Below are 27,742 nucleotides of genomic sequence, written 5' to 3'. Positions count from 1 at the left end.
AATCTGCAGCGGGTCCCTCCTGCCCCGCGGACATGAGCGCTAAAAATAAGAATTTAAAAGCATTTACCTATCCGTAGCGGTCGGCGAAGCTTTGCTCTTCCTCACGGCCGGATCTTCTTTTTCGGCCGGCGGATGAATTCCTTACGCCGGCGGCACATAGCCGGCACGTCGTCGACGTGCCGCGCGCATGCGCCGGGCACATCCGCCGAGCCGAAGCAAGGGAGATGCGGCCGTGAGGAAGAGAAGAGCTTCGCGGTCCGCTGCAGGTGAGTAAATGCTTTAAATTCCTATTTTAGGTCTCCCGCGGATCCGGACGGCTTCCATAGGCTTCAATAGAAGCCCGCGGGAGCCGACCCCGCGGGAGACCCGCATGAAAATGGAGCATGGTCCAGATTTTTTCATGCTCCATTTTTTTTTAAATGCCTTTTATTGACGATCCGCGGGTATTTATCTACCCGCGGGTGGTCAATGCATCCCTATGGGGTGCGGATCCGCGCGCGGGAGATCCGCTGCGGATTTTAAATCACATTTTGCCCGTGGACATGAGCCCTTAGGCCTCATGTCCACGGGGAAAATCAGATCCGCTGCAGATTCTACATGTAGAATCTGCAGCGGGTCCCTCCTGCCCCGCGGACATGAGCGCTGAAAATAGCAATTTAAAAGCATTTACCTTTCCGTAGCGGGCGGCGAAGCTCTGCTCTTCCTCACGGCCGGATCTTCATTTTCGGCCGGCGGATGAATTCCTGACGCCGGCGGCACGTCGCCGGCACGTCGTCGACGTGCCGCGCGCATGCGCCGGGCACATCCGCCGAGCCGAAGCAAGGGAGATGCGGCCGTGAGGAAGAGAAGACCTTCAGCGCCCGCTCCGGGTGAGTAATTCTTTTAAATTCCTATTTTTGGTCTCCCGCGGATCCGGACGGCTTCCATAGGCTTCACTAGAAGCCCGCGGGAGCCGTCCCCGCGGGAGACCCGCACGAAAATGGAGCATGGTCCAGATTTTTTCATGCTCCATTTTTTTTAAAATGCCTTTTATTGACGATCCGCGGGTATTTATCTACCCGCGGGTGGTCAATGCATCCCTATGGGGTGCGGATCCGCGCGCGGGAGATCCGCTGCGGATTTTAAATCACATTTTGCCCGTGGACATGAGCCCTTAGGCCTCATGTCCACGGGGAAAATCAGATCCGCTGCAGATTCTACATGTAGAATCTGCAGCGGGTCCCTCCTGCCCCGCGGACATGAGCGCTGAAAATAGCAATTTAAAAGCATTTACCTTTCCGTAGCGGGCGGCGAAGCTCTGCTCTTCCTCACGGCCGGATCTTCATTTTCGGCCGGCGGATGAATTCCTGACGCCGGCGGCACGTCGCCGGCACGTCGTCGACGTGCCGCGCGCATGCGCCGGGCACATCCGCCGAGCCGAAGCAAGGGAGATGCGGCCGTGAGGAAGAGAAGACCTTCAGCGCCCGCTCCGGGTGAGTAATTCTTTTAAATTCCTATTTTTGGTCTCCCGCGGATCCGGACGGCTTCCATAGGCTTCAATAGAAGCCCGCGGGAGCCGTCCCCGCGGGAGACCCGCACGAAAATGGAGCATGGTCCAGATTTTTTCATGCTCCATTTTTTTTAAAATGCCTTTTATTGACGATCCGCGGGTATTTATCTACCCGCGGGTGGTCAATGCATCCCTATGGGGTGCGGATCCACGCGCGGGAGATCCGCTGCGGATTTTAAATCACATTTTGCCCGTGGACATGAGCCCTTAGGGTAGGTTCATACATGACCACTGGCATAACCATAGGGGATGCGGTTGCACCCAGGTCCAGAAGCCTTAGGGGGCCCATAAGGCTTTTCTTCTCCATATAGGGAGCCCAGTACTATGAATAAAGTATTATACTTGAGGGCCCAGTTACAGGTTTTGCATTGCGGCCCAGGAGCTTCAAGTTATGCCTCTGCGTTAAGGGGTTAAGAGAAGTTGTGGGGCCCAAAGATAAACTTTTGCACCTGGGCCCAAGAGCCTTAAGCTACGCCCCCTGTACATTTGTTTCAGAAATGTTGCAATTCTCCCATTCATCTGAATGCACACTGCAGAATACAGCATTAGGGCCGTTTCAGACGAGTGTAGGCGCAACTACACTCCCCAAGAGCATAGTTGCATCTGAACGAGGGGAATTTCTTCCTCTTTGTCGACTTTTCAAACTCAAAAAGTGTAGGAGTTTGAAAAAAGCCACGGGAAGATAGGTGCTGCTAGAAAGGGCATGTCCTATCTTTTCTCAGCCGTACAATTAAGGGCGCCCACCCACTGGCGTTTTTTTTCCCTGCGAAATTCGCAGCATTTTTTTCTCTGCAGGGGTCTATGGGACTTGTAATGTTAAAATCGTGATCGCGCAAAATCGCGATTTCGCGGTAAATTGCGATTTTGCGCGATCGCGATTTTAACATTACAAGTCCCATAGACCCCTGCAGAGAAAAAAATGCTGCGAATTTCGCAGGGAAAAAAAACGCCAGTGGGTGGGCGCCCTAACGGGCGAGAATCCCAATAGTGAAATTGAAACCACTAAAATCCATTGAAATCAGTGCCTTCGTTTTATCCCATTATGCGGACGTTATTATCACCGTCGCATAATGGGAGGAAATCACATTCGCCTGAAACCGCCCTCACTCCACATTCCGCTCAAACGCCCCAAAAATCTAATTGTGGATTTTAATGCAGAATTTCCAGGCTAATTTAAGTCCTTTTAATTCTGCATCAAAATGTGCATGGAGACGTGTGGATTTTGGTGTGGAAAACAGGTGCAGAATGCGGTAAGATTCCACCTGTATGATAGACCCCTCAGGAGAGAGATTTATGCTGTTGATTGTCTCTAGAGTGATTACGAGGTTAGCAAACTCTCAGTAATAAAGCATAAAGTCTTTCTATTTTTCTATACCACAAGTGCAAAAAAACTACCTATTTGTTTCCAGTCCCCTGTTTAAGACCACATGGGTTTCAGACAGAAATGAGCTTTTGTGATCAGTTGACTTGATGCAGTGCTGTATGGTGGCTGTTGTTACTGTGGTGTAGTGCCTACAGTTTGGTGTCATTCGGAGCCAAGGTGGCTTTGCTTGGAGGCAGAATTACTGTCAGGTTGCTGCGTCCTGCCTACAGGTACTGTTTTATGATGGTGGTGGCAGTCACTATGTAGTATTGCATGCAATAGAGTAGGGACACACTTAAAGAGGTTGCTGTGAAATGGTACGTAGGGTTATACAACACTGGGTCAAACTGTATGCTAAGAACCTCATGTTCATTTATGGAAATTATTCTTAGCAGCGATAGATTAGTATAGAAAATGGAGAAGTGCGGTCCATTTTTGTTATTAACAGTTGGTGTGCCTGTGCAAGTTTTCAGCCTCTGAATGTAAGTAAGACTGTTCCCATTTGCTGACAGCTAATAGAAATCCAGAATATAGGGATCAATTAAAATATAACCCCTTTTGATTCCAAATAACCCAGACTTGAAGGTCTTTTTGTTCTGTAAACCACCATGTTTCCTGTTTCCCTGCCAAAATGATGATGAACTAATCTAACGCCTAAGTATTCTTCCAGAAATTGTACATATTTCGGAATGGCACATCCCAACATCAAGAGACGGAGCGCCTTCACCTTATCTCACCTCTTCTTCTGTTTTCCTTTTTTCCCTACGTTATTCTCCCTACAGAATTTGGAGGTGGCAGGTCACAGCTGATTTCAAGTAATGAGGGTAGTGGATTGCTATTGGACCACTTTCCACGTTACTGTTTTTAATTTCCTTGCCAATGATTATTTAAATGTTATTCTCACCTTTGAACATTGTACGACTCAATCTACCCTAATAAATTACACTGCATGACTCATCCTGAAAGGGGTGGGTATATACAGTGGATATAAAAAGTCTACACACCTCTGTTAAAGGTTTTTGTCATGTTAAGAAATGAAGATGGAAATAAATCTGAAATGATTCATCTTTGTTGATTCATCTGTGTGTCCCACTATCTCTATAATTCCATTGAAACACAAACTGGAATCTTTTAGGGTGGAAAAATAAAACTACCTAACTAAAATAATGTGGTTGCATAAGTGTGAACACCCTCTTATATTTGGGGTTATGGTTGTGTTCAGAATTAGCCAGTCACATTTAATCTCATGTTAAATAGTTACCAGTACACAGCTGCCATTATTTACAGGAATTGTTATTTACCCCAGTGTTTCCCAAATCCAGTCCACATGGACCCCAACAGGTCATGTTTTTTTTTAGGATATTCTATAGTAAGAACACCTGTGGCAATGTCTGAGGCACCGACAACAATTACATCACCTGTGCAATACTGAGGAAATCCTGAAAACATGACCTGTTGGTGGTCCCTGAGGACTGGAGTTGAGAAACACAGATTTCCCCCATATAAAGTTCAGCTCTTCTAGTAGGATTTCCTGACATTTTCTTAGTTGTACTTCTTAGTAAAAGTCATGGTCCGTAAAGAGCTTACAATACATTAATGGGGTCTGATAGTTGGACGGTATCAGTCAGGAGAAATGGACCAAAACATTTCCATGGCATTACATATACCATGGAACACAGTGAAGACATTATCAAGAATGGGATTAAATTTGGCACAACACTGGCATTGCCAAAAATGGAATGTCCCTCAAAAATTGATGAAACGATCAGAAGAAAATTGGCCCAAAAGGAGCTGCTTACAACAACATTAAAGGAGCTGCAGGAATATCTGGCAAGCACTGGTTGTGTAGTGCATGTAACAACCATCTGCTTTATTCTTCATATGTCTGGGCTGTGGGTAGGGTAACAAGACGGAGGCCTTTTCTAAGAATGAAAAACATCCAAGTGCGGCTACGTTTTGAGAAAACCTACATCAAGTCTGCCAAAAGTATGTGAGAGCTTGCGAAAAAAGATAAGACCAACAAAACTGGACTGCTACAGAGTGGACCTGGGTTGTCTTCAGTGACAAACCAAGGTTTAGTTTGAGCACTGACAATAGCCATGTTCTCGTCTGGAGACCTAGGGTCACACAACTCAATCCTGCCTTTGCTGTGGAGTAGCACACTGTCCCCACTGCTGCTGCCATTGTCTGAGGGGGCATTGCAAACGACAGTTGTTAATCCATAGTACTAGTATGAGAAACAAGACAGTTCAGCGATATATGTTCAGGACATCCTGTAGCCACATATATTACCTCTCATTTTCCAGCAGGATAATGCTTGGCTGGACAAAGCATGGCAGTCACAGGAATGTCTCCACAACATTGTCACACTGCCTCGTTGCCAGATTTATCACCAATAGAACATGTATGGCACCATCTCAGTCACCAGCTTCGACAGCCTATGAGTTTGCAGGATCTAGAGGCTCAATTACAGCTAATGTAGACCAATATGCGGCAGGATACCATACGGAACCTGCATGCCTCCATACCCACCCATAGCGCATCCTGTATCCAAGCTAGAGGTGGCCCAACAGGGTACTAGAGCCTCCCTACAAGGGGTCAGTTTTCTGCAATTAATTCCCCTTTTCCTCTGATATTATAATCACTTACTTATATCAACATTATAATCACACAGGGTGAGTTTAATTCGATTCTGACAACTCCTTCTAGGGGATGGATTTTTTTCAAGTTAGTGTATGACTGTCACTACTACGGTATGGGTGCATTGTAGTTGTCACTGTTTCAACTTAGGCCTCAGTCAGATGGCATTTTTATGTGCGTATGTTACCTGCGTTTGCGATCCGCATCTTAATAGAACCAATTCTTTTCAATGGTGGTCATATGCCCAATATTTACCTGCGCACAAAAATGCGCAACGGTAAATATAGAGCAGCAGATTTTAAAACGCAGATAACTGTGGAATCCATCTTTTTTGGATGTGAAACTCCTGTATGCTGTCGCATACAGTGGTTTCACCTTGGGCTCAATGAGACCGGCGGCAGCAGCACCGACCCCATTGACAACATACAGTGAAGATCGCGATCCTCTGGCACAGCTGTCACAGCTGTGGCAGAGGAGCGCAATGTTCTCCTATTGAATTCAAGCCGTGCAGTGATTTTCGGGGAAGGGCTTTAAATATAAGCCTTTCCCTGAAAATCATCCCTAAACTGTGTAAAAAAAAATTATATATATATATATATATACTCACCTCTCTGCAGCGGCCAGGGCTCATGCGCATCCAGCCAGGTCTTCTCCCTGCACTGCTCTGAAGTGTTTTCAGCAGGCGGGGATTTTAAAGGTGACCAAAGGTGAAACCCCTGGATGTGACAGCATCCAGGGGTTTCACATCCAAGGAATCCCCTGCTGCAACTGTCACAGCCGCAGCAGGGGATAGCGGGCAGCACACTATATGTGCGCAAAAATGTGGCCATGTGCGTTTTTTCTACGTGATGCCTGCTTCAGTGACACAATTTTTTTGGGGCCTGTGTTTTAGCGCACATTAATTTGCATGTTAAAACACCCGTCTGACTGAGCCCTTAATGCAAGCTTCCAGTCTTGGCAGCATGTCTGAGTATATATCTTTCCATGCTAATTATATGCAAAACATGCTTTACTACTATTTGACATAAAAATAAAATCTCCCTTGTATAAAACTAGTGCTGGTAAAAGTACAAATCAAATCACTATTTGAAAACTGAAGGATGACAGTGTTACTTTTATTCTGCGCTAGTTTTCATACCTCTGATGTTCTAAAGTCTTGAGTTGGAAAATTCTATGACCTATGACTTCAGTGTTGGTTTGCTTACCAAAGGATGTGTCTGGGTAGTGAAGTGGTCATCCGTACGTAGGCGTAAATAAAAATAGCGAGCAATGTCTGAAAAGGTTTCATTACAGTGCAGTCAAAACAAAGTCTGAAAGCATCAACTTCAGACAAGGAAAGTACTTGTATATATTCTATGTAATGTATGCCCCTGCACGCTCTTCATGAAGGGGGATGGGGAGGGCGGATTTACACAATAAATGTAAAAAAATACTAAATGATAGATTACGGGTATTTAGGGGGCCCATACACTTAGTGGTAGCGTACAAGCCTACATGTGATTTTATGTCAGATTACTGTGGTTTTGGGATGTGTTTTTGGCTGCACAGCGTAGGGTGTAGCCCAGTGCTTCCATTGGTTCCACCTGTATAAGCTGCACGGCCATACAATGCATTGTGCATTTAACTTTGTCACATCTCCCATTTAGTTTTGTGCACTACTGCTATATGTACAGACCAGAACCTGTCTCATTGGAGGCTCAAGGACCAGCCAGACTCACCTATCATGCTTTAGGTTAGTGGTACAAAAGCGTATGAAAACTTATCAGTGTTAGGACGTGTGTAGTTCCATATATTTTCCATATGTAGTCCGTGTGTCTTTTTTACTTCAATATGTCATTTGTTTTCTCACTTCCACAAAAAAACCCTGAAAAAGCCTTAGCTCTTTTTTTCTGCATTTCTTAGGCCCATTCACATTGGAGCCTCTGGCGCAGAACGAGCTGTAAATCTTGGATGAACTAGCACAGCAAATTGTACTATTTCATCTGGAAAAATGCCAGTTGGAATGCTAGAAGCAGGGAAGGCCCCATTTTAGTCGATGGGGCACATTTGGTGCCATTCAGGTCCAGAATGATCTGGATTCGGCAGTTCTGGTGTTTTCGTTGCTTGGCTCTGAGGATGGAGCCGAACAATGAAAAAAAGACCAGAACTGTGGGCACACGTGTGAATGGGACCTGAGCAATGGACTGATATTAAAGAGAAAAACATAGACTGCATCCAACTGCTGTTAGGTTTTTTTTTGCATCATCAGTGACTTGAATTGGCGAGTCTTGTCCGCAAATTGGATCAGAATAGTGCCGGCGGCAAGTATTTTCTTCTGATCCGTGTGCTTATAAAAAAGATAAACTGATGTGTGCCTTGCGGCATTGACTACAATGGGTCCGTGTGCTGTCCAAGTCTAGTCCATTCTTACTCAAATAGCACACAGACAGAATACACACTTGAGTACCTTTAGCCATAGACTAGAGGCACACCAGAGTATAAAAACTCATCCACTTGCATCTGCAAACAAATGTTTTTCATGCTGCACATGTGGATGCCCAAATATATCATCTGTATGCAGTCTGTGTGTTTTTGTCTTTTTCTTCGCACTTCAGTATGGCCTCTGACACACTACCATTTATTCCAGGCTGTGTGCTGTCCAATTAAGCAACAGACTAGACTCAGACAGCACACAGCCTCATATTAGTCAATGTGGAAGTTTTTTTTTAAATTTAATGTTGATTGCGAGAAAACACTTACGGCATGCACTAGTCTGATGCAATTTGTGGAAGAGACTTGCCCATTCAAGTCAATATGGATACATTCATTTGCCTCTAGCTTAAGGCAGTTTTCACACAGCCGAGAAAATTGTGCAAGATTTGTGTGTTGTGTGACGCACAATTCTTGTGCAAATATGACCCCCATTCTTTTGAATGGTGTCATATACAGGGGCAATGTGGTGCGGGAAACAAATCATGGCACGCGCTATTCTTTGGGCGTGCCCTCGCATCTCCCAGTGTTTTCAATGGAGACGGTGGCAACATCGCTCCACATGCTAGGTGCATGCGGTGCAATGTAATGCAATGCGAGGTTTCCCTATTGAAAACAATGTTTGTCAAACGTGGCAGGGGATCACTAAAACAGCAAGGCCACTATTCACGAGTATGTCGCTCCCCCTCCCTTTGCTGGTCAGCTCACAATAGACTCCTACGGGATGTCATTTTGCCGTCAAAGGATAGGACATGTCCTTTCTTTTGATGGAGTGAAATATCAACATCAAAAAAACGCGCCTATTCCGCTTTTTTTGACGCACAAGTTTTTCAGCGCGTCAAAAAAGCATTCATATGAAAGAAACAATAGTAAACAATGGGTTCTTTTAAATGCCATTTTTTGACGTGCTTTCTCAGCGTCAAAACGATGCTTGTGTGAAAGAGCCCTAAGGCTGGTTTCACACGGGACGGATTTGCTGTGGAAATTCAATGCGGAATTCCCGTGTGGCAAATCCGCCCGCGGCTCCTAATCTCGGGATAAGGCAATCAAGTGGACGAGATTTTGCAAAAAAATCTCGTCCACACAGGGCGGCCAATCTGTCACGGCAAAGCCGGGCGGAACCAACGATGTGGCGCGGAATTGACATCTGCAGCATGTCAATTCTTTTTTTTTTCTCTGTTGCAGCCTCAGTCCTCTTTATGGGGAGTGGAAGCTGCAACGGAATGCCGGCGGCCACTGAACTGCTCCAAAACCTGTGGTTGCTGCGGGTTTTGAAGCTGCGGCGCTCCTGCGGAAATCCTGCGGCTCTTCGGTGCGGCCATGCCGTGGGATTTCCTCGGGATTTCCGTCCTGTGGGAACCCAGCCATAAGGTGGATTCACAAACGCAAGATTTTCGCCTGATGTGATCGTCAGTAAAAAAGCAGTTTAGGAAACCAATGATTTACAACGGTTTCCTTCCCATCAGCGATGTTTGCATTGTTGAGAGATAAAAAAAAAATTGCAGCATGCCCGTCTTTCTGTGATACGTGATTTTTTTTTTATCTCCCATGTATCCCTATAGAGCCTGCATTTTGTTGCATCGCAACACAATAAACATGTGTTGTGGTGAGATTTTAACATTAGAAAGTCCCATTGATATTTGAGATAAAAAATTGCGCAATTTTATTGTGGGTGGCAGCGATGTGAGATTATTCTCAAAAAAAAGCATCGCTGACGCTCACAAATCGTAGAAGACGCAATTTTGAAGCGATTTTCTCACAGCAAAATTGCGATCGCCCATGTGGAATTAGCCTTACAGTCCTTTTACACAGGATGATTGTCAGGTGCTGTGCTTTCACATGATTGCTCAGGGAATGGAGGGGGACAGAGATTGCTTCCATCCGCCTGCCTCCACTCACAGTAAGGAGGTAGATGCTCATACATTATTGACTGCCTGTTTATACAGGCCGTTCGTTGTTTTATTCTTATGCCTGCCTAAAGCGAACGATAAACGAAAAGTGAACATATTATCATCGTTCGTTCAGTCGCTGGTAGCGTTTACAGTAAATAATTACGTTCAGATCCGCACTATAATCTGAACAATTATTGTTCTGTGTAAAAGGGCCTTTACACTGCAAGCCTGATTCTGCAAATTAGATGCACCCTACCATGGAAGACATACAGGTCATCAGTGCACTTTACAATCTCCATTCCACTTTTACCTAACCCAGCATATAGGCTAATAGCACTCTGTATAGCAAATTGCCTGAACACCCAGAGTAGTAATGATACATAGAGTCCACTGAAGGGCCACTTTATTACAGACACTTGCCCTTTCATGAATAGAGCTTCCCTGTATGGAAATTTGACACGTGACCCCCAACTTTTCCATGAGCCAGTTTCAGTGAGAGTCCACATTACAATGGGAAAATTGAGCGATCCAAGTGACTTAAAGAAAGGCATGGTTATTGGTGCTAAATGAGTGCGACCAGTATTTCGAAGTCTGACATCTGTGTGGGGTATTCTTTTACAACGGTGTTGAGAGTATATCGAGATTGGTATGATGGAGATAAAACATCAAGCACAAGGGTGTCCTGTGGATGTAAGCAACTTGTTGACAAAAGGTCCTAGGAAGATGTCTGGAATCATTGTCTTAAAAAGGCCTTGCACAATCAAGCAAATTGCAGCCAAATACAATGCTGGTGCTCCAAATAATGTATCTTAATTAGAGATGAGCGAACGTACTCGTAACGAGTACTTACGCACCCGAGTACCGCCATTTTCGAGTACTTCAGTACTCGGGCGTAAAGATTCGGGGGGCGCCGGGGGGCAGGGAGAGGCGCGGCGGTGCGGGGGGTAGCAGCGGGGAACAGGGGGGAGCCCTCTCTCTCTCCCTCTCCCCCCCACTCCCCACTGCTACCCCCCGTGCCGCCACGGCACCCCCCGAATCTTTACGCGCGAGTACTGCTGTACTCGAAAATGGCGGTGCTCGGGTGCGTATGTACTCGTAACGAGTACGTTCGCTCATCTCTAATCTTAATGCACAAATCATCATTTCTTAGCATGGATGGGCTATGTACAACAGATGGACTGTTGAAACAGAAAGGCAAGACTCCAGTGGGCAAAAGAACACTAAAATTGGATCATCAAGCAGTAAACAAACATAATCTAATCAGATGAATCCAGATTTTTGTTGCACCACATTGATGGAGAGGATCAGCATTTGGCATAAGCAGCATGAATCATTGAATCCTTCCTTCGGGTGTCGACAGTTCAGGCTGGTGGAGGATGGTGTGGGGAATGTTTTTTTGGAACACCTTGGGTCCTCGGACACCTGGCATTATGAATTACTGAAGTTCTAAATGGCGAAGGAGGTCCAACAAGCTATTAGATGGGTGCCATTAATAAAGTGGCCATTTACAACTTCATATACAACTTTTATTAGGTTACTTGTTAGGTTGCATTACTGTATTACCAGTGCCAACACGAGTGCAGCCAAGTAGAAAATTGACACTTTTCTTTATGAAGAATATAAATGTGATGCATTCGAACAACAGTTTCTTTGTTCACTGCTGTACAGCAATGTTAAGAAACAAATGCTCAGTGTGCTAGCTAAATGTACATAGTGCCATGTGAACCACATGGGGAACAGAAAGTTACACTTCAGCATCTGCACACAGGCTAGTAGATGCTGAAGAAAGCAGTCATTCCTGCCTTATAGTAATCTTTTCCATAGAAATAAGTGTTTTCTTATTTATAAAATATTTCTGGTAGCATACTATACATGGATAGAAAAAGTCCCCACGCCCCTGTTAAAATGCCATGTTCTTGGCAAACGTGAATTTCAGATTTATTTCCACCTTCAATGTGACCCGTTATCTGTACAATTCCATTGAAAAACAAACTGAAATCTTGTAGGATGAAAAAAACCCCCCAGAAAACACAAACCAAACGCCCCCGAAAATAGTGTGTTGCGTAAATATATGCACATCCTAAAATTAATACTTTGTTGATGTACCCTTTGACTTTATGACAGCGTTCAGTCTTCTTGGGTAGGTGTCTATCAGCATGGCACATCTTGACTTGGCAATCCTTGCCCACCCTTGCTTGCAATAGTGCTGCAAAACTGTCAGAGTGCAAAGGCATCTCATGTGTAGCGCCCTCTTATAGCCTGTGCACAGATCTTTAATGGGATTCATGTCTGGGCTCTGGCTAGGCCATTTCAAAACTTTGATTTTCTTCTGGTGAAGCCATTCTTTTCTTGATTTGGGGGTATGCTTTAGGTCGTTGTCCTGAAAGGTGAAATCCCTCTTCATCTTCAGCTTTTTACCAGAGGCCTGAAGGTTTTGTGTCCCAAATTGTCCATGGTATATGTGCAATGCTACAGAAATGTTTTGGTCCCCTTCTCCTGACTGATCCCTTTCAACAATCAGATCCCCTTGATGTGTTGTAAGTAGAGATGAGCAAGCATACTCGCTAAGGGCAATTGCTCGATCGAGCATTGCCCTTAACTAGTACCTGCCCGCTCGGGAGCAAAGATTCGGCTGCCGGCGGCAGGCGGGGAGCAGTGGGGGAGAGCGGGGAGGAACGGAGGGAAGATCTCTCTCTCCCCCGCTCCCTCCTGCTCACCGCCGCAACTCACCTCTCACCCGCGCCGACACCCGAACCTTCTCTGCCAAGCGGGGAGATACTCGCTAAAGACTATGCTCGATCGAGTAATTGTCCTTAGCGAGTATGCTCGCTCATCTCTAGTTGTAAGCTCTTTAGGGACCACGGCTTTTGCTGAAAAATGCAACTAAGAAAATGTCAGGAAAATCCTACTAGAAGAGCTGAACTTTATATGGGGAAATCAGAATCCCTGTAAATAATGGCAGCGGAGTGCTGACTACTATTTAACATCAGTTTACATGTGATTGGCTAATTCTAAGCACAACCACATCCCCAAATATAAGAGGGTTTCACACTTATGCAACCACATTATTGCGCATGAAACTTGCGCAAGAGGATCAGAATTTCCCAGATGCGATGCCAGGGGGGTATGTAGACTTTTTAGATGTATTTACTACATGCCATTAATGCATTGAACACATTGCAAGGACAGGTTAGAGTCATTCTTTACACATACCATTACTGGATTTCTCATCAATTGATGCTCTTATTCCACCACCATTTATAATGCAGAGAGAAACATGGTTCCATCTTATTTCATCAGGATTCCGAATATTGTTATATATCTAAATGAAAGAAAACAAGAACATTGAACATAATATTAGGTAGGACAATAAGTAATAGATTTTGTAGATTGAAGTCTTTAGATGCCAGAAAGTCAGCTCTCCTTAAAGCCCAATGCACATGGGTGTATTTGTACTGTGGAATCCGAAGTAGGCGTCCACCTCCAGATTCCGCAGCAAATACTTCCCATAGACATGCTATAGAAAGTCACTTTTCCCTGTTCATGAGAGGAAATCAGTTGTATTTTTCCGCTCGCAGAGGGAAAATCACAGTATTTTCTATTTCGGGGCAGATTCTGTGTGGTGGTTGGCTTACATTGACATCAATGGAAGCCATCTGCTTCGTGGCTCATCTGCAGCTGTCACTGCGGATGGGCCTTGTTATCCGCATCATCACCTAGCGACGGCGCGGTGTCATCTGTACTGCACATGTGCTGACCAGCACATCCACAAAACAGATCCGGACAAGTACGCAGGTGTCACTGGCTGGAATCCGACCCATCCGTGTGTATTTGGCCTTATGCTGCCTGCACATGGCAAGGACAGATTCCGCGAGCAGATTTCCACAGTGAAAGACCTGCAATTCAACGCAGAAATGAATTTAAAATGTTTGCATGTGATCACGGATTCATCAGTTTTTCTGCGCAGATGTACGCGGATGCACAGCGGATTGTCTGCGCGTGAAAAAAATGGGGAGCCTTTCCCCACCTCCCTGTTTGGTCTCCAAGCAACCTGAGAAGTACCTGCCTTAAAATCTGCAATGCATCTGCAATGTAATTGTGGATGCATTGCAGATTGAACACTTCCATAGAGATCAATTGAGCCCGTCTGCGGGGAATCCGCGCAAAATGGAGCATGCTGCAATTTCATTTCTGCTTGCGAAAACCGCAATTCAAACCTGTGCGTGGAGCTGCGAAAGATCATGTTTTCCTTTGGGTGTTTATTACCGCGGATCGTCTGCGCGGATGCCGATTGAGGATTCCGCAATTGAAATCCGCCCGTGTGCAGGCTGCCTTAGGGTACATTCACACTATAAACATAAACCACAAAGAAATCCGCCAAAATATCTACAAGTTTAAAATATGAATTTTGATGTGGATTCGGATACGGATCTGCAGCTAAAATGCTATGAATTCTGCTCTTTGCAATGGAAAGAGATGAATGCAGCATTTGTCCATCTTTTCTGAGGCAAATCTGCACTTGAATCTGCTTTAACCCCTTCCCACTCCAGGACGTACATTTACGTCCTGGAGCGTCAGGGTATGTATGAAGAGAGGTCGCGGGGCGACCTCTCTTCATACAGCGTGGGCGTCAGCTGTTTATTACAGCTGACACCTGCGGGCAATAACTGCAATCAACTGAGCATGGCTATTAACCCTTTAAATGCCGCTATCAATTCTGACAGCGGCATTTAAATCCCCTGGATTTTCGGGGTCCCACACAGCTTCCCCCCCCCGCGATGAGATCGGGGGAGCTGTGCAGGTGTCATGGCACCTGGGGGCCTTCTGAAAGGCCCCAGGGCTGCCTTAGCAGACTGCCTATCAAGCCGTCCCCGTGGGGTGGCTTGATAGACTACCTGTCAAATTGCAGTATGACGTAATGCTATAGCATTACATCATACTGCAGGAGCAATCAAAGCATCACACGTTGTAGTCCCCCAGGGGGGCTTAAAAAAAAAAAGGGATTGTAACAAAGGTAAAATCACCCCTTCGCCATATCTGTAATAAAAAAATCTAAATCATAAAAGAAAAATACATATGTGGTATCGCCGCATCTGTAAAAGTCTGATCTATTAAAGTAGCATATTATTTACCCTGCATGGTGAATGTCGTTGGAAAATAAAAATAAAGAACGCCAGAAATGCACTTTTTCAGTTACGCTGTCTCCCAGAAAAAACGTAATAAAAAGTGATCAAAGAGTCATATATTGGTACTACCGGAAACTACAGGACATCACGCAAAAAATGAGCTCTTGCTTAACTACGTCGACCGAAAAATAAAAACGTTATTGCGCGCACAAGATGACCACAGAAAATAATTGAAAAAAAATTAAATGGGGTAGTATAGTAAAAAAAGGCTAAAAAAAAAAGGGTAGTATAGTAAAAAAAAAACTATACAAGTTTGGTATCGTTGTAATCGTGACGACCCATAGAATAAAGCTATCATGTAGTTTTTGTTGAAGTTTGTGCGCCGTAGAAACAAGACGCACTGAAAAATTGCGGAATGTCGTTTTTTTTTCATTTTACTCCACTTAGAATTTTTAAAAGTTTTTCAGTACATTATATGGTACTTTAAATAGCACCAGTGAAAAATACAACTCATCCTGCAAAAAACAAGCCCTCACGCAGCTACGTCGATAGATAAATAAAAGAGTTATGATTTTTTTAAAGGGGGTGAGGAAAAAAAAGGTCTGCTTCATTAAGGGGTTAAACTACACATACAAGACAGGTGGATTAGTTTGTGGTGTATTTATACCACCCTGAGGCCGCTTTCAGGCCAGCACTATTTTTACACTGGATTTTATCTTTGGCCTTTCATTTAAAATTCTGAAATGCTTATAAGCTGAGGCGAACAAAGAAATAAACGTGTCAGTTTATTACAGGCTCCTACCATAGCATCGCATACTAGATTTCCCAAGTTGCACTCTCGAAATCGACACTCCAGAGAAGAGCCATTTAAAAACACTAAGGTTTTTCCAATCACTTGAGCAGAGAAGTTATTTAATTGTTCCCTCCATTTGTTAACTTCCAATAAAAGCGTTGAATCTAAAAAAAGAGATATATAAAGATGTTAAAGTATATGCAGGGTTTTATTTTAAGAGATGGATGAAGAGAACCATTAGGACCCAAATTTGGGAGCGAAACTTCACTAAAATTTAAGTTCGATGAGAACCAGAACTTCAGGAGGTTCACTTTTGCCAAACCTGAAGTACCTAAAACTAGTACTGAACACAGTGATGGTTGTTCAATGGATTTGGCTTAATGGTTGGCACTGCTGGGGTCCTGGGTTCAAATCTGGCCAAGGACAACAACTGCATGGACTTTGAAAAACTCCATACAGATGTTGTTGTCAGTAAGGCAACAGTCCTAAGTTAACCTCTGAGGCACCACACTTTTTCCTTCTCATGAGGAGAACAGGAAATACAAAGAGAGCATTCAAACTCCATACTAGTGTTGTCCTCCCTCAGATTTGACTCCAGCACTGTAAGGCAACAGTGCTAATACCTTCTCCAGAGGGGAACAATAAGAAGAAACACAAAGAGAACATACAAACACTACTAACCACCATATTTCCTCTGCTTTCTTCCTACTCCAGAGAAGAACAAGAAACACAGGGAGAACATACAAACTTTATGCAGATGTTGTCCTTGGTCAGATTTGAACTTAACAGCCAGTGCTGCAAAGCAACAGTGCTACCCATTAAACCACCATACTTTCTCTTATTTTCTTCTCCTTCTCCTTCTTCCTCCTCATTTCTATTCTTGAGAAGGACAAGAAGCAGCACTGAGAGAGCACATACAAACTCGATGTAGATGCTGTCCTTGGTCAAAGTTGAACCAAGATACCCGACACTGCAAAGCAACAGTGCTAACCACTGAGCAGTGAGCCACCAAGCTTCTTCCTTATCCTCCTGATTCTTCAACTGCAGGAGGAGGAAGAGGAGTAGAAAATGAGAAAATGAGAAAAAGGATAGAAAAAGAAAGAAAATGAAAAGAAGGACCAATAGAAGGAGAAGATATTTTCCTTCTTATTCTCCTTCTACTTTTCCTTCTCCTCCTCCTCCTCAATATTTTTTTCCTTTCCTTCTCCTCCTTCTCTAGAGGAGGAAGATGGCGCAAGCGGAAGAATAAATAGAAAGAAAGTAGAATAAGCATGGTGGCTTAGCACTATTGCCTTGCAGTGCTGGGGCCCTATGTTCCACTTTAACCTAGGACAACATCTGCATGGCGTTTGTATGCTCTCTTTGTGCTACTTCTTGAGGAAGAGGAGGAAGAAATTAGAGGAAGCATGGTGGTTCAGTGGTTAGCAGGGTTGCCTTGCAGTGCTGGTTCAAATCTGACCAAGGACAAAACCTGCATGGAGTTTGTATGTTCTATTTGTGCTTCTTCTTTTTCTTGGGAGAAGGAAAAGAAATGTGGTGGCTCAGAGGTTAGCACTGTTGCTTTGTAGTGCTGGTGGAATCCTAGGTTCAAATCTGAGTGAAGATAACATCTGCCTGTAGTTTTTCCAAATCTTGGTCAGATTTCAACCTAGAATCCCAGCTGAGCCACATCCATTGAACAACCTCCTCCTCCTTTCACCATCAATGGATCATATGCAGGGTTCCTTCTCATCTAACCTAAAATTTGTCCAACAACTTAAAATCTTGGCATACTTATTTAACATTCTGTTAGAACTGGCACCATTTTCATTTCCTGTTTAAGCTGATATTTATTTAACCAGGTTACTTGCACATACAGACATTAATGTGCAATATCCATTTGGCAATGAAACCATGAATATGAAGGTAAAAACATTTCTCAGAATTTTGATACATAGCAACAGGATACGTTTTCTCATAGGCCATACAAAAACTATATAGACAGGTGATCACGTTAATTTAAGCACTACTGATAACACAATAAAAGTGGTTTATGACAGTAATATAGGAGCACTACATGCAGTATCATTATACAGGCTAGAACTATTATATGGGCACTATATAGGTGTATTATTTGGGCTCTTATTATTTTGCTGCTATTTGCGCACTATATAGAAGTATTAGTTTAGACACTATATAATTATTATCTGGCCAGTGTTTGGCAACATGATTTAGGTGCTGTAAAGCAAATGTAGATATACTATATATGTATATATACGTAAACATTAGTGCTTTTGGAGCTCTGGCAAGTATATTTATTGATTCGGCGAGGCATGTAATATGCTTGCCAAATACGCCCGTGTGAGTATTTAAAGTGTTTTTATGTTCTCTGCAAAACAACAAATGCACAGGACTGAGTACTGACACATTTGGTTTACACTGTGATGATCAGTGACAAATGTTAAAGTATTCAGGCAGGGAAAGGAACCACATACCATAAGTTAATACTGTGCTGTTGCAGAAGTTCTGCTAGAAGTAGTCTATTAACTCCATATCCAAATAGGTAGACAATGAAAGCAGCAAACAAGTAGTTGCAGTCAGTGGTGTAGCAAGGTCAGGTGGTACCCGGTGTAGCCATTTTTTTTGTCACCAACCCCCTACCTCCTGCCCAATTCTGAAATTATTAACAGAAGCACAAATAAGATATTTCTGGTTTATTTATTTAACATTGTGGGCATAAACACTTAAAACCTCTGTCTCCTGACTTTCTTCTCTCCAAATTTGAGATCGCATCATCAAAATCAATTCCTATCGCTACTTCGTTTTCAATTGACAAGATGGCTAAGCCAGAGAGCCGAGCCTGACTCATAGTGAACAATAGATAGATAGCTAGGTAAACATAGATAGATAGACATAGATACATAAACATAAAGATAGATAGATAATGAGATGAATAGATAGATAGATAGACATAGATGGATAGATAGGCTTAGGCCGCCTACAGACGGGCGGGTCGGATCCGGCAGCGAGGATTCTCGCCGCGGGACCCGACCCGAGCACCTGCAGGGACCAGCGCGTACTCACCGGCGCCCCGCAGCTCTGGCTCTTTCATGTGCCGGATGCTGGGCAGCCGATGCATGCGCAGACCGGAGCTGGCGCCGGGTGAGTGATGTTTCTGTGCGGGGCTCGCACAGAAATAGGACATGCCACGGCAGTCTGCATAGGATTGCGTTTGTTAACGCAATCCTATGCAGGCTTCCAGCGGCGGAAATTCCACGGGAAATCCCGCCGCAGAATTTCCGCCCGTGTGCAGGGGGCCATAGATAGATAGATAGTGATATGGGAGCTAATAGAGCTCCTCTTACGTTCACTGCGTGGGCCAAATTGCATATACAGAAGTTCCAGGATATGGTAATTCACAGATTAGTAAAGTATAGAGATGAGCGAACGTACTCGTCCGAGCTTGATACTCGTTCGAGTATTAGCGTGTTCGAGATGCTCGTTACTCGTAACGAGTACCACGCGATGTTCGAGTTACTTTCACTTTCATCTCTGAGACGTTAGCACGCTTTTCTGGCCAATAGAAAGACAGGGAAGGCATTACAACTTCCCCCTGCGACGTTCAAGCCCTATACCACCCCCTGCAGTGAGTGGCTGGCGAGATCAGGTGTCACCCGAGTATATAAATCAGCCCCTCCCGCGGCTCGCCACCGATGCATTCTGACAGAGATCAGGGACAGTGCTGTTGGTGCCGGAGCTGCTATAGGGAGAGCGTTGGAGTTATTGTAGGCTTCAAGAACCCCAACGGTCCTTCTTAGGGCCACATCTAACCGTGTGCAGTAGTATGGAGGCTGCTTTTTGAAGTGTTGCACATTTTGTTTTTTTTTGTATATCGGCCGTGCAGAGCATTGCGTCCTGCAGTAATTTTACATTGTCCAGGGCCAGTAGTGGTGAGGCAGGGACAGAAGACATATTTAGTGTATATGGGCAGTGGGCCTTTCCAAAAACATTTGGGAAAAAAAATCTATTTGGGCTGCCTGTGACCGTCCTCAGTGTACTGGGTCTCTGCTGGGGGTAGTTGTCCTAATTCATACGCAGCCAGCTAAGTGTTACAGCAGGCTTGCGCAAAATTCTTTCCTGCCTCTGTGTTGCCTCTTACATCACCGCTGTATTCCTGTCCACAAGTGTACTGGGTCTCTGCTGGGGGTAGTTGTCCTAATTCATACGCAGCCAGCTAAGTGTTACAGCAGGCTTGCGCAAAATTCTTTCCTGCCTCTGTGTTGCCTCTTACATCACCGCTGTATTTCTGTCCACAAGTGTACTGGGTCTCTGCTGGGGGAAGTTGTCCTAATTCATACGCAGCCAGCTAAGTGTTACAGCAGGCTTGCGCAAAATTCTTTCCTGCCTCTGTGTTGCCTCTTACATCACCGCTGTATTCCTGTCCACAAGTGTACTGGGTCTCTGCTGGGGGTAGTTGTCCTAATTCATACGCAGCCAGCTAAGTGTTACAGCAGGCTTGCGCAAAATTCTTTCCTGTCTCTGCTGTGCGTTCTGTAAGCGAAGTCAGCCTCCAACCACAGGCCAATAAGCGGCACATTTAATTACAGCGTTCTGTTTCTGCACTACTGGTAATACAGCATGCTGAGGGGTAGGGGTAGGCCTAGAGGACGTGGACGAGGACGCGGAGGCCCAAGTCAGGGTGTGGGCACAGGCCGAGCCAGTGCGGTGGCCAAGGGTAGAGGCAGGGCCAGACCGAATAATCCACCAACTGTTTCCCAAAGCGCCCCCTCGCGCAATGCCACCCTGCAGAGGCCAAGGTGCTCTAAGGTGTGGCAGTTTTTCACAGAGACGCCTGACGACCGACAAACAGTGGTGTGCAACCTTTGTCGCGCCAAGATCAGCTGGGGAGCCACCACCACCAGCATGCGCAGGCATATGATGGCCAAGCACCCCACAAGGTGGGACGAAGGCCGTTCACCACCTCCGGTTTGCACCACTGCCTCTCCCCCTGTGCCCCAACCTGCCACTGAGATCCAACCCCCCTCTGAGGACACAGGCACGAGTGCCTACCGGCCTGCACCCACACCCTCACCTCCGCTGTCCTCGGCCCCATCCAGCAATGTCTCTCAGCGCAGCGTCCAGACGTCGCTAGCGCAACTGTTTGAGCGCAAGCGCAAGTACGCCGCCACGCACCCGCACGCTCAAGCGTTAAACGTGCACATAGCCAAATTAATCAGCCTGGAGATGCTGCCGTAGAGGCTTGTGGAAACGGAGGCTTTCAAAAGCATGATGGCGGCGGCGGCTCACGTCCTACCCACCCCCAGAATTGCGGGCCCCAGCTCGGTGCTGGTATCTGCGGCGGTGTATGCTTCCTCCACTAAACCACCCTCCTCCTCCTCCTCCTCCAACGCAACCTCTGTCTCGCAGTCAAGATGTGTCAGCAGCAGCAGCACGTCGCCAGCAGTCGGTGTCGCGCGGCGTGGCAGCACAGCGGTGGGCAAGCGTCAGCAGGCCGTGCTGAAACTACTCAGCTTAGGAGAGAAGAGGCACACGGCCCACGAACTGCTGCAGGGTCTGATAGAGCAGACCGACCGCTGGCTTTCGCCGCTGAGCCTCCAACCAGGCATGGTCATGTGTGACAACGGCCGTAACCTGGTGGCGGCTCTGCAGCTCGGCAGCCTTACGCACGTGCCATGCCTGGCCCATGTCTTTAATTTGGTGGTTCAGCGCTTTCTGAAAAGCTACCCACACTTGTCATACCTGCTCGGAAAGGTGCGCCGGGTCAGTGCACATTTCCACAAGTCCAAGACGGACGCTGCCACCCTGCGCACCCTGCAACTTCGGTTTAATCTGCCAGTGCACCGACTGCTGTGCGACGTGCCCACACGGTGGAACTCTACGGTCCACATGTTGGCCAGACTCTATGAGCAGCGTAGAGCTATAGTGGAATACCAACTCCAACATGGGCGGCGTAGTGGGAGTCAGCCTCCTCAATTCTTTACAGAAGAGTGGGCCTGGTTGGCAGCCATCTGCCAGGTCCTTGGAAACTTTGAGGAGTCTACCCAGATGGTGAGCGGCGATGCTGCAATCATTAGCGTCACCATTCCTCTGCTATGCCTCTTGAGAAGTTCCCTGCAAAGCATAAAGGCAGACGCTTTGCGCTTGGAAACGGAGGCGGGGGAAGACAGTATGTCGCTGGATAGTCTATATCTCAGCGCGTTGAGGAGGAGGGGGAGGAGCATGAGGAGGAGGGGGAAGAGACAGCTTGGCCCACTGCTGAGGGTACCCATGCTGCTTGCCTGTCATCCTTTCAGTGTGTATGGCCGGAGGAGGATACTGAAAGTGATCTTCCTAGTGAGGACAGCCATGTGTTGCGTACAGGTACCCTGGCACACATGGCTGACTTCATGTTAGGATGCCTTTCTCGAGACCCTCGCGTTACACGCATTCTGGCCACTATGGATTACTGGGTGTACACACTGCTCGACCCACGGTATAAGGAGAACCTTTCCACTCTCATACCCGAAGAGGAAAGGGGTTCGAAAGTGATGCTATACCACAGGACCCTGGCGGAGAAACTGATGGTAACATTCCCATCCGACAGCGCTAGTGGCAGAAGGTGCAGTTCCGAGGGCCAGGTAGCAGGGGAGGCGCAGAGATCAGGCAGCATGTACAGCACAGGCAGGGGAACATTCTCCAAGGCCTTTGCCAGCTTTATGGCTCCCCAGCAAGACTGTGTCATCGCTCCCCAGTCAAGGCTGAGTTGGCGGGAGCACTGTAAATGGATGGTGAGGGAGTACGTAGCCGATCGCACGACCGTCCTCGGTGACGCCTCTGCCCCCTACAACTACTGGGTGTCGAAGCTGGACACGTGGCCTGAACTTGCGCTGTATGCCCTGGAGGTGCTTGCTTGTCCTGCGGCTAGCGTCTTGTCAGAGAGGGTGTTTAGTGCGGCTGGGGGAATCATCACGGATAAGCGTACCCGCCTGTCAACCGACAGTGCCGACAGGCTTACACTCATCAAGATGAACAAAGCCTGGATTTCCCCAGACTTCTCCACCAGCGGACAGCAGCGATACCTAAGCAATACGTAGGCTGCACCCGCGGATGGAAGCATTGTTCTCTATCCCCATCAAAAACGGGGACCTTTTTGCTTCATCAATCTGTGTATTCTATTCATGCTCCTCCTCCTGAAACCTCACGTAATCACGCCGAACGGGCAATTTTTCTTAGGCCCACAAGGCTCAGTCATATAATTTTTCTAAACAATTTTTATACGTTTCAATGCTCATTAAAGCGTTGAAACTTTCACCTGAACCAATTTTTATTTTAACTGGGCTGCCTCCAGGCCTAGTTACCAATTAAGCCACATTAACCAAAGCGATTAATGGGTTTCACCTGCCCTCTTAGTTGGGCATGGGCAATTTTTCTGAGGTACATTGGTACTGTTGGTACACCAATTTTTTGGGGCCCTCGCCTACAGTGTAATCCAATTAATTTTTTGCCCACCTGCATTAAAGCTGACGTTACATCAGCTGTGATGGGCAATGCAATGGGATATATTTATGTACCGCCGGTGGCTTCCTGGCACCCACCCATGCTGTCGGTCCACACGGAGTTTTAACTCAATGTGTACACTTCTAAAGAACCCCAGTCTGACTGGGGCATGCAGTGTGGGCCGAAGACCACCTGCATTTAATCGGACGTTACCTCAGCTGTGATGGGCACTGCAATGGGATACATTTATGTACCGCCAGTGGGTTCCAGGAAGCCACCCATGCTGTGGGTGCACACGGAATTCCCATTGCGGAGTTGTACCTGCCTGTGACTATTTATAAAAAACCGCGGTCTGACTGGGGCATGCAGACACCTTGACAGAATGAATAGTGTGTGGCACATAGGTTCCCCATTGCTATGCCCACGTGTGCAGCTCCTGATGGCGGTGGCACAGGATTATATTTCTCATTGCCTCTGTACAGCATTGTGGGCTATCGCCCCGCCCCTTTTAAAGAGGGTCGCTGCCTAGCCGTGCCAACCCTCTGCAATGTGTGCCTGCGGTTCCTCCACATGGCAGACGCACTTCTAAATAGACTTGAGGGTGGTGTGGCATGAGTGCAGCTGAAGGCTGCGCAGGGACACTTTGGTGTGCGCTGTGGACACTGCGTCGTGCGGGGGGGGGGGGGGGGGGGTTTGGGCAGCATGTAACCCAGGAGAAGTTGCAGCGGAGTGTCATGCAGGCAGTGATTGTGCTTTGTTGGAGGTAGTGTGGTGCTTAGCTAAGGTATGCATTGCTAATGAGGGCTTTTCAGAAGTAAAAGTTGTTGGGAGGGGGGGGGGGCCCACTCTTGCCACTATTGTGGCTTAATAGTGGGACCTGGGAACTTGAGATGTAGCCCCTCGCCTGCCCTATCCGTTGCTGTGTCGTTCCCATCACTTTCTTGAATTGCCCAGATTTTCACAAATGAAAACCTTAGCGAGCATCGGCGATGTACAAAAATGCTCGGGTCGCCCATTGACTTTAATGGGGTTCGTTACTCGAAACGAACCCTCGAGCATCGCGATAATTTCGTCCCGAGTAACGAGCACCCGAGCATTTTGGTGCTTGCTCATCTCTAGTAAAGTATCAAAAGTGAAAGAATTTGGAGAAGGCATATAGCGTTATCAGTAAATGAGAAGCTTATCAAATCAGAATGTTCAACTACTCTGTGGGAAACATGAGGGGGAGGAATATGCAAGGGACTAAGACATTTTGAACAAGTTTGTATATGAACATGTTTAACTGCTAACCTTTTACTAAAAGAGTAGATATAACAGTATATATATATGCCTAAGCTGATATAAGAAACACATGACAAGATAATAAATGATGTATAGCATACAAATATCATTACTACAACAGAAAGATAGTCAGATAAAGACAGAGATGGTATTAGTGTATCTTGAATCCACCAGGAAGCGTGGGGTTTGACAGGAGGAATGCCCCTGTCACACCCCTAGTTCCTGATAGGGCCAAGCCTGGAAGGTCCTACGAAATGAGTATCTGTAAAAGGGAAAGAAGCTAAGTAACCCTCACCCTTAGGCTTCCGGGGCCCGCAAGAAACAAAGGAATCCAGACGCTGCAGCCCTCACTGTGACCGCGTCTGCCGTCCCGTCTTGCATCTGCACGCTTATTCCCGGCGCTGCCTCAGTCATCAGAGGTCACTGGCGGTCGGCGGCACTGTGGTAGGTGACTGCCGCATCTGTAGCCTCGCATCTGTGTGAGCAGCCGTCCCCCTGTACCATGTTGAGGCTCTGTCCCGGACGGTGGCTGTGTGGTCTGAGTTCACTTGCTGTCCCGGGTGTGTTGTTGGTGACCAGTGGTGCCCCGCTGCCGTAGCATGTGTAGCCTCCGTCTGGGACGCTGTCTCCGTGCTCTCAGCTGTTAGTGGACGGCCGCCTCAGTGCTCCTGACCGCCGCTCCCCCACTCACAGCTCCAGCAGCTGCGGCAGTCCGCAGCACCCAACTTCGTCCATTAAGGGAAAAGGGCCCTTTGATTTACCTGCTGCCGAGGCGGCCTGTGCTTCATTAGTCACTAGCGTTCCTCCTTCAGGGGCACAAGCGGGGAATAGGCTTGCAGCTGGGGTCATCGCGATATGGCTTCCTCACAAATGTTTTGTGGGCTTTCAGGACCTGCTGGGTGACCGGCTCTGCAGCTAATCAGCTACAGGGGGCGTCACCCACCCCTGTCATTCTTGACTCCACCAGGACTTCCTGGTGGCGTCAAGATACACTAATACCGACAGAGATAGATAGATAGATAGATAGATAGATAGATAGATAGATAGATATAGACAGAGACAAATAGACATAGGTAGATAGATACATAGACATATATAGATACATAAACAGATAGATAGATAGACAGACATAGATACATAGACAGATAGTTACATGTACAGTCACACACAGTCACACACTCACTCACATACACAGTCACACACATATTTTCACATGTACAGTCTCACATTTACATAGTCACACACATAACAAGTGGCACAGAGCACCAGCTACCGCTAGGAGTCAGTATGCAACACTTCACACAGACTGCACCGCTGGCTGCCACCTCCTCAGAGGGGATGTGAGGACCCTCTGCAGTACCTTGATCATGTGACTGTGATGTCCTGGAAGGTTCTGACTGCACTCCGTGTGGACGGGTGAGGTTGGGATGGGCTGAAGAGCCACAGAGGCTGTCAGAGGAGGTAAACCCAGCTCTATCTGTCCATCAGCAGCTGCAGCTTGTGGATAACTGCAGTTCATCTAGACAGTGGCCTAGCAAGGTCACCCAGTGCAGAAAATTTTTTTTGTCACCCCTCTCAGTGATGGCAGCCGGGCGGGCCGCACCCCCCTTCCTACGCCACTGGTCGCAGTACTTTATTCACCTGGTGATGTAACGTTTCAGCATTATAAATAAAGTGTGAAGCTCATATGAACACCCATTAACCTCTTAAGTATCTAGAACACGTTTTTCTTGCTTTTGCCTCTTTCATTCCATCAGCCATAACTTTATTTATTCCTAAGGGCTTGTTTAGACGAGCGCTGTCCGTGTGTATTAGAGGCGTGCAGAGGACGCACTTCTATAAGAGCAATGGGTTAGACATGCTGAATCTAACCGATTGTTAGACACATTGAATTTGCACATCTAACAAAGATAAGACATGTGAGTGCAAACTCGCATGTCAGCTCCAAGGTGCGCGCAAACATAGGACCTATCCTATCTTTGCTGTGCGTTTTCCATACACTCCTATGGGAGCTGAAAAGCACGAAGTATGCACCCCGGATCATACAAATGGGCTATTTCATGTAGCTTGAATTAGCCTGTTCACGCACTCATTAGAGCAGTATAGCCGTGAGCTTTGCACATGACTATACTGCGCGCGGACAGGGCTCGTCTGAAAGAGCCCTCAGACTAAGTAGCTACTGGAAGCCTTGTTTTTGAAGGACAAGTTGTATATTTTTAAGGGCTCGTTCGTCTGAACGAGCCATAAGGAATCATTCTTGAGTGCGTATGGTAGAGTTTATATGAATTTTCTAAAAATGGTGAAATGCATGAAAAAAAGGTTTTTCATCATTCTTTTAAATTATTGTCTTTATGGTTTTCACTGCTAACACGCCATATACACTACGTATATATTTTTGCCTGTTTATAGTCATTTAAGATTTTGGAAACTGAATAGAAAATAGAATCTGCCAAAAGGTCAGCTCTCCTTTAGGGTATATTCACACCACAAACAATTGCACAAGTTTTACATATAGATTTTCTGCTGAAATGCTCTCAATTCTTTACAATAAAAAAAGCTGAATTTGCTGAATTTCCCCACTTTTTCTGTGGCAAATCTGCACCCAGATCTGCTTTACAATTCCCATACAAGGCGTGGGGCTTTTGCAGTGAGTATTTTTAAACTTGTTTTATTAAAAATTAAAACAAACATCAAAACAATTGTTGCTTGTACTTCAAAAGACTGATAGAAACATTATATGAAATTACAAACAAAGCATAATTAACACTAACATGAAGAAAGAAATACAATTACAACTTTGGTGTTCTGTTTCATGCTACATGTATATTGTACAAAATAATAAAAATTAATATATTTAATTTAGCTTGATGTTGGAGTATCATTGGAATTTAATAAATTATGAAGTTGATAAGCATTTTGCGTGAGAGCTGTAGCAGGGGAACGACACCCAAATTTTGAAGAACTTGTTAGGGCATCTCCTGTTTTTATACACAATGTTTTTATAGTATTTACCATATTGTGCCACTGGGCAAATGTTGGGGAGAGTGGGACGGGGGAGATTGTTGCCTCTTGAGGAGACCCAGTAGCCAAACACTAGGAGTGTTGGGGAGTAGCATGGCTATTACTTAACTGAGTAGATCTATCACCTCAGTC

The 27,742-nt window shown here is 46.0% G+C and overlaps 1 protein-coding gene across 1 annotated transcript in view; it reads right to left on the bottom strand.

Moving 5' to 3' along the window:
- NT5E (5'-nucleotidase ecto) overlaps positions 1 to 27,742 on the bottom strand; it is a 61,252-nt gene that overhangs the window by 5,970 nt on the left and 27,540 nt on the right. Inside the window, exons 5-6 of the mRNA XM_066590551.1 lie at positions 15,842 to 15,996; positions 13,127 to 13,235 (exon numbers count right to left, since the gene is read on the bottom strand). Coding sequence (XP_066446648.1) covers positions 13,127 to 13,235; positions 15,842 to 15,996 — 264 coding nt within the window. The remainder of the gene's footprint in view (positions 1 to 13,126; positions 13,236 to 15,841; positions 15,997 to 27,742) is intronic.

The sequence above is a fragment of the Eleutherodactylus coqui genome, chromosome 1, assembly GCF_035609145.1.
Source record: "Eleutherodactylus coqui strain aEleCoq1 chromosome 1, aEleCoq1.hap1, whole genome shotgun sequence".
In the NCBI taxonomy this organism is placed as follows: Eukaryota; Metazoa; Chordata; class Amphibia; order Anura; family Eleutherodactylidae; genus Eleutherodactylus; species Eleutherodactylus coqui.
Note: the sequence above shows the minus strand (reverse complement) of the source record. Positions and strands in the feature narration are given on the sequence as shown.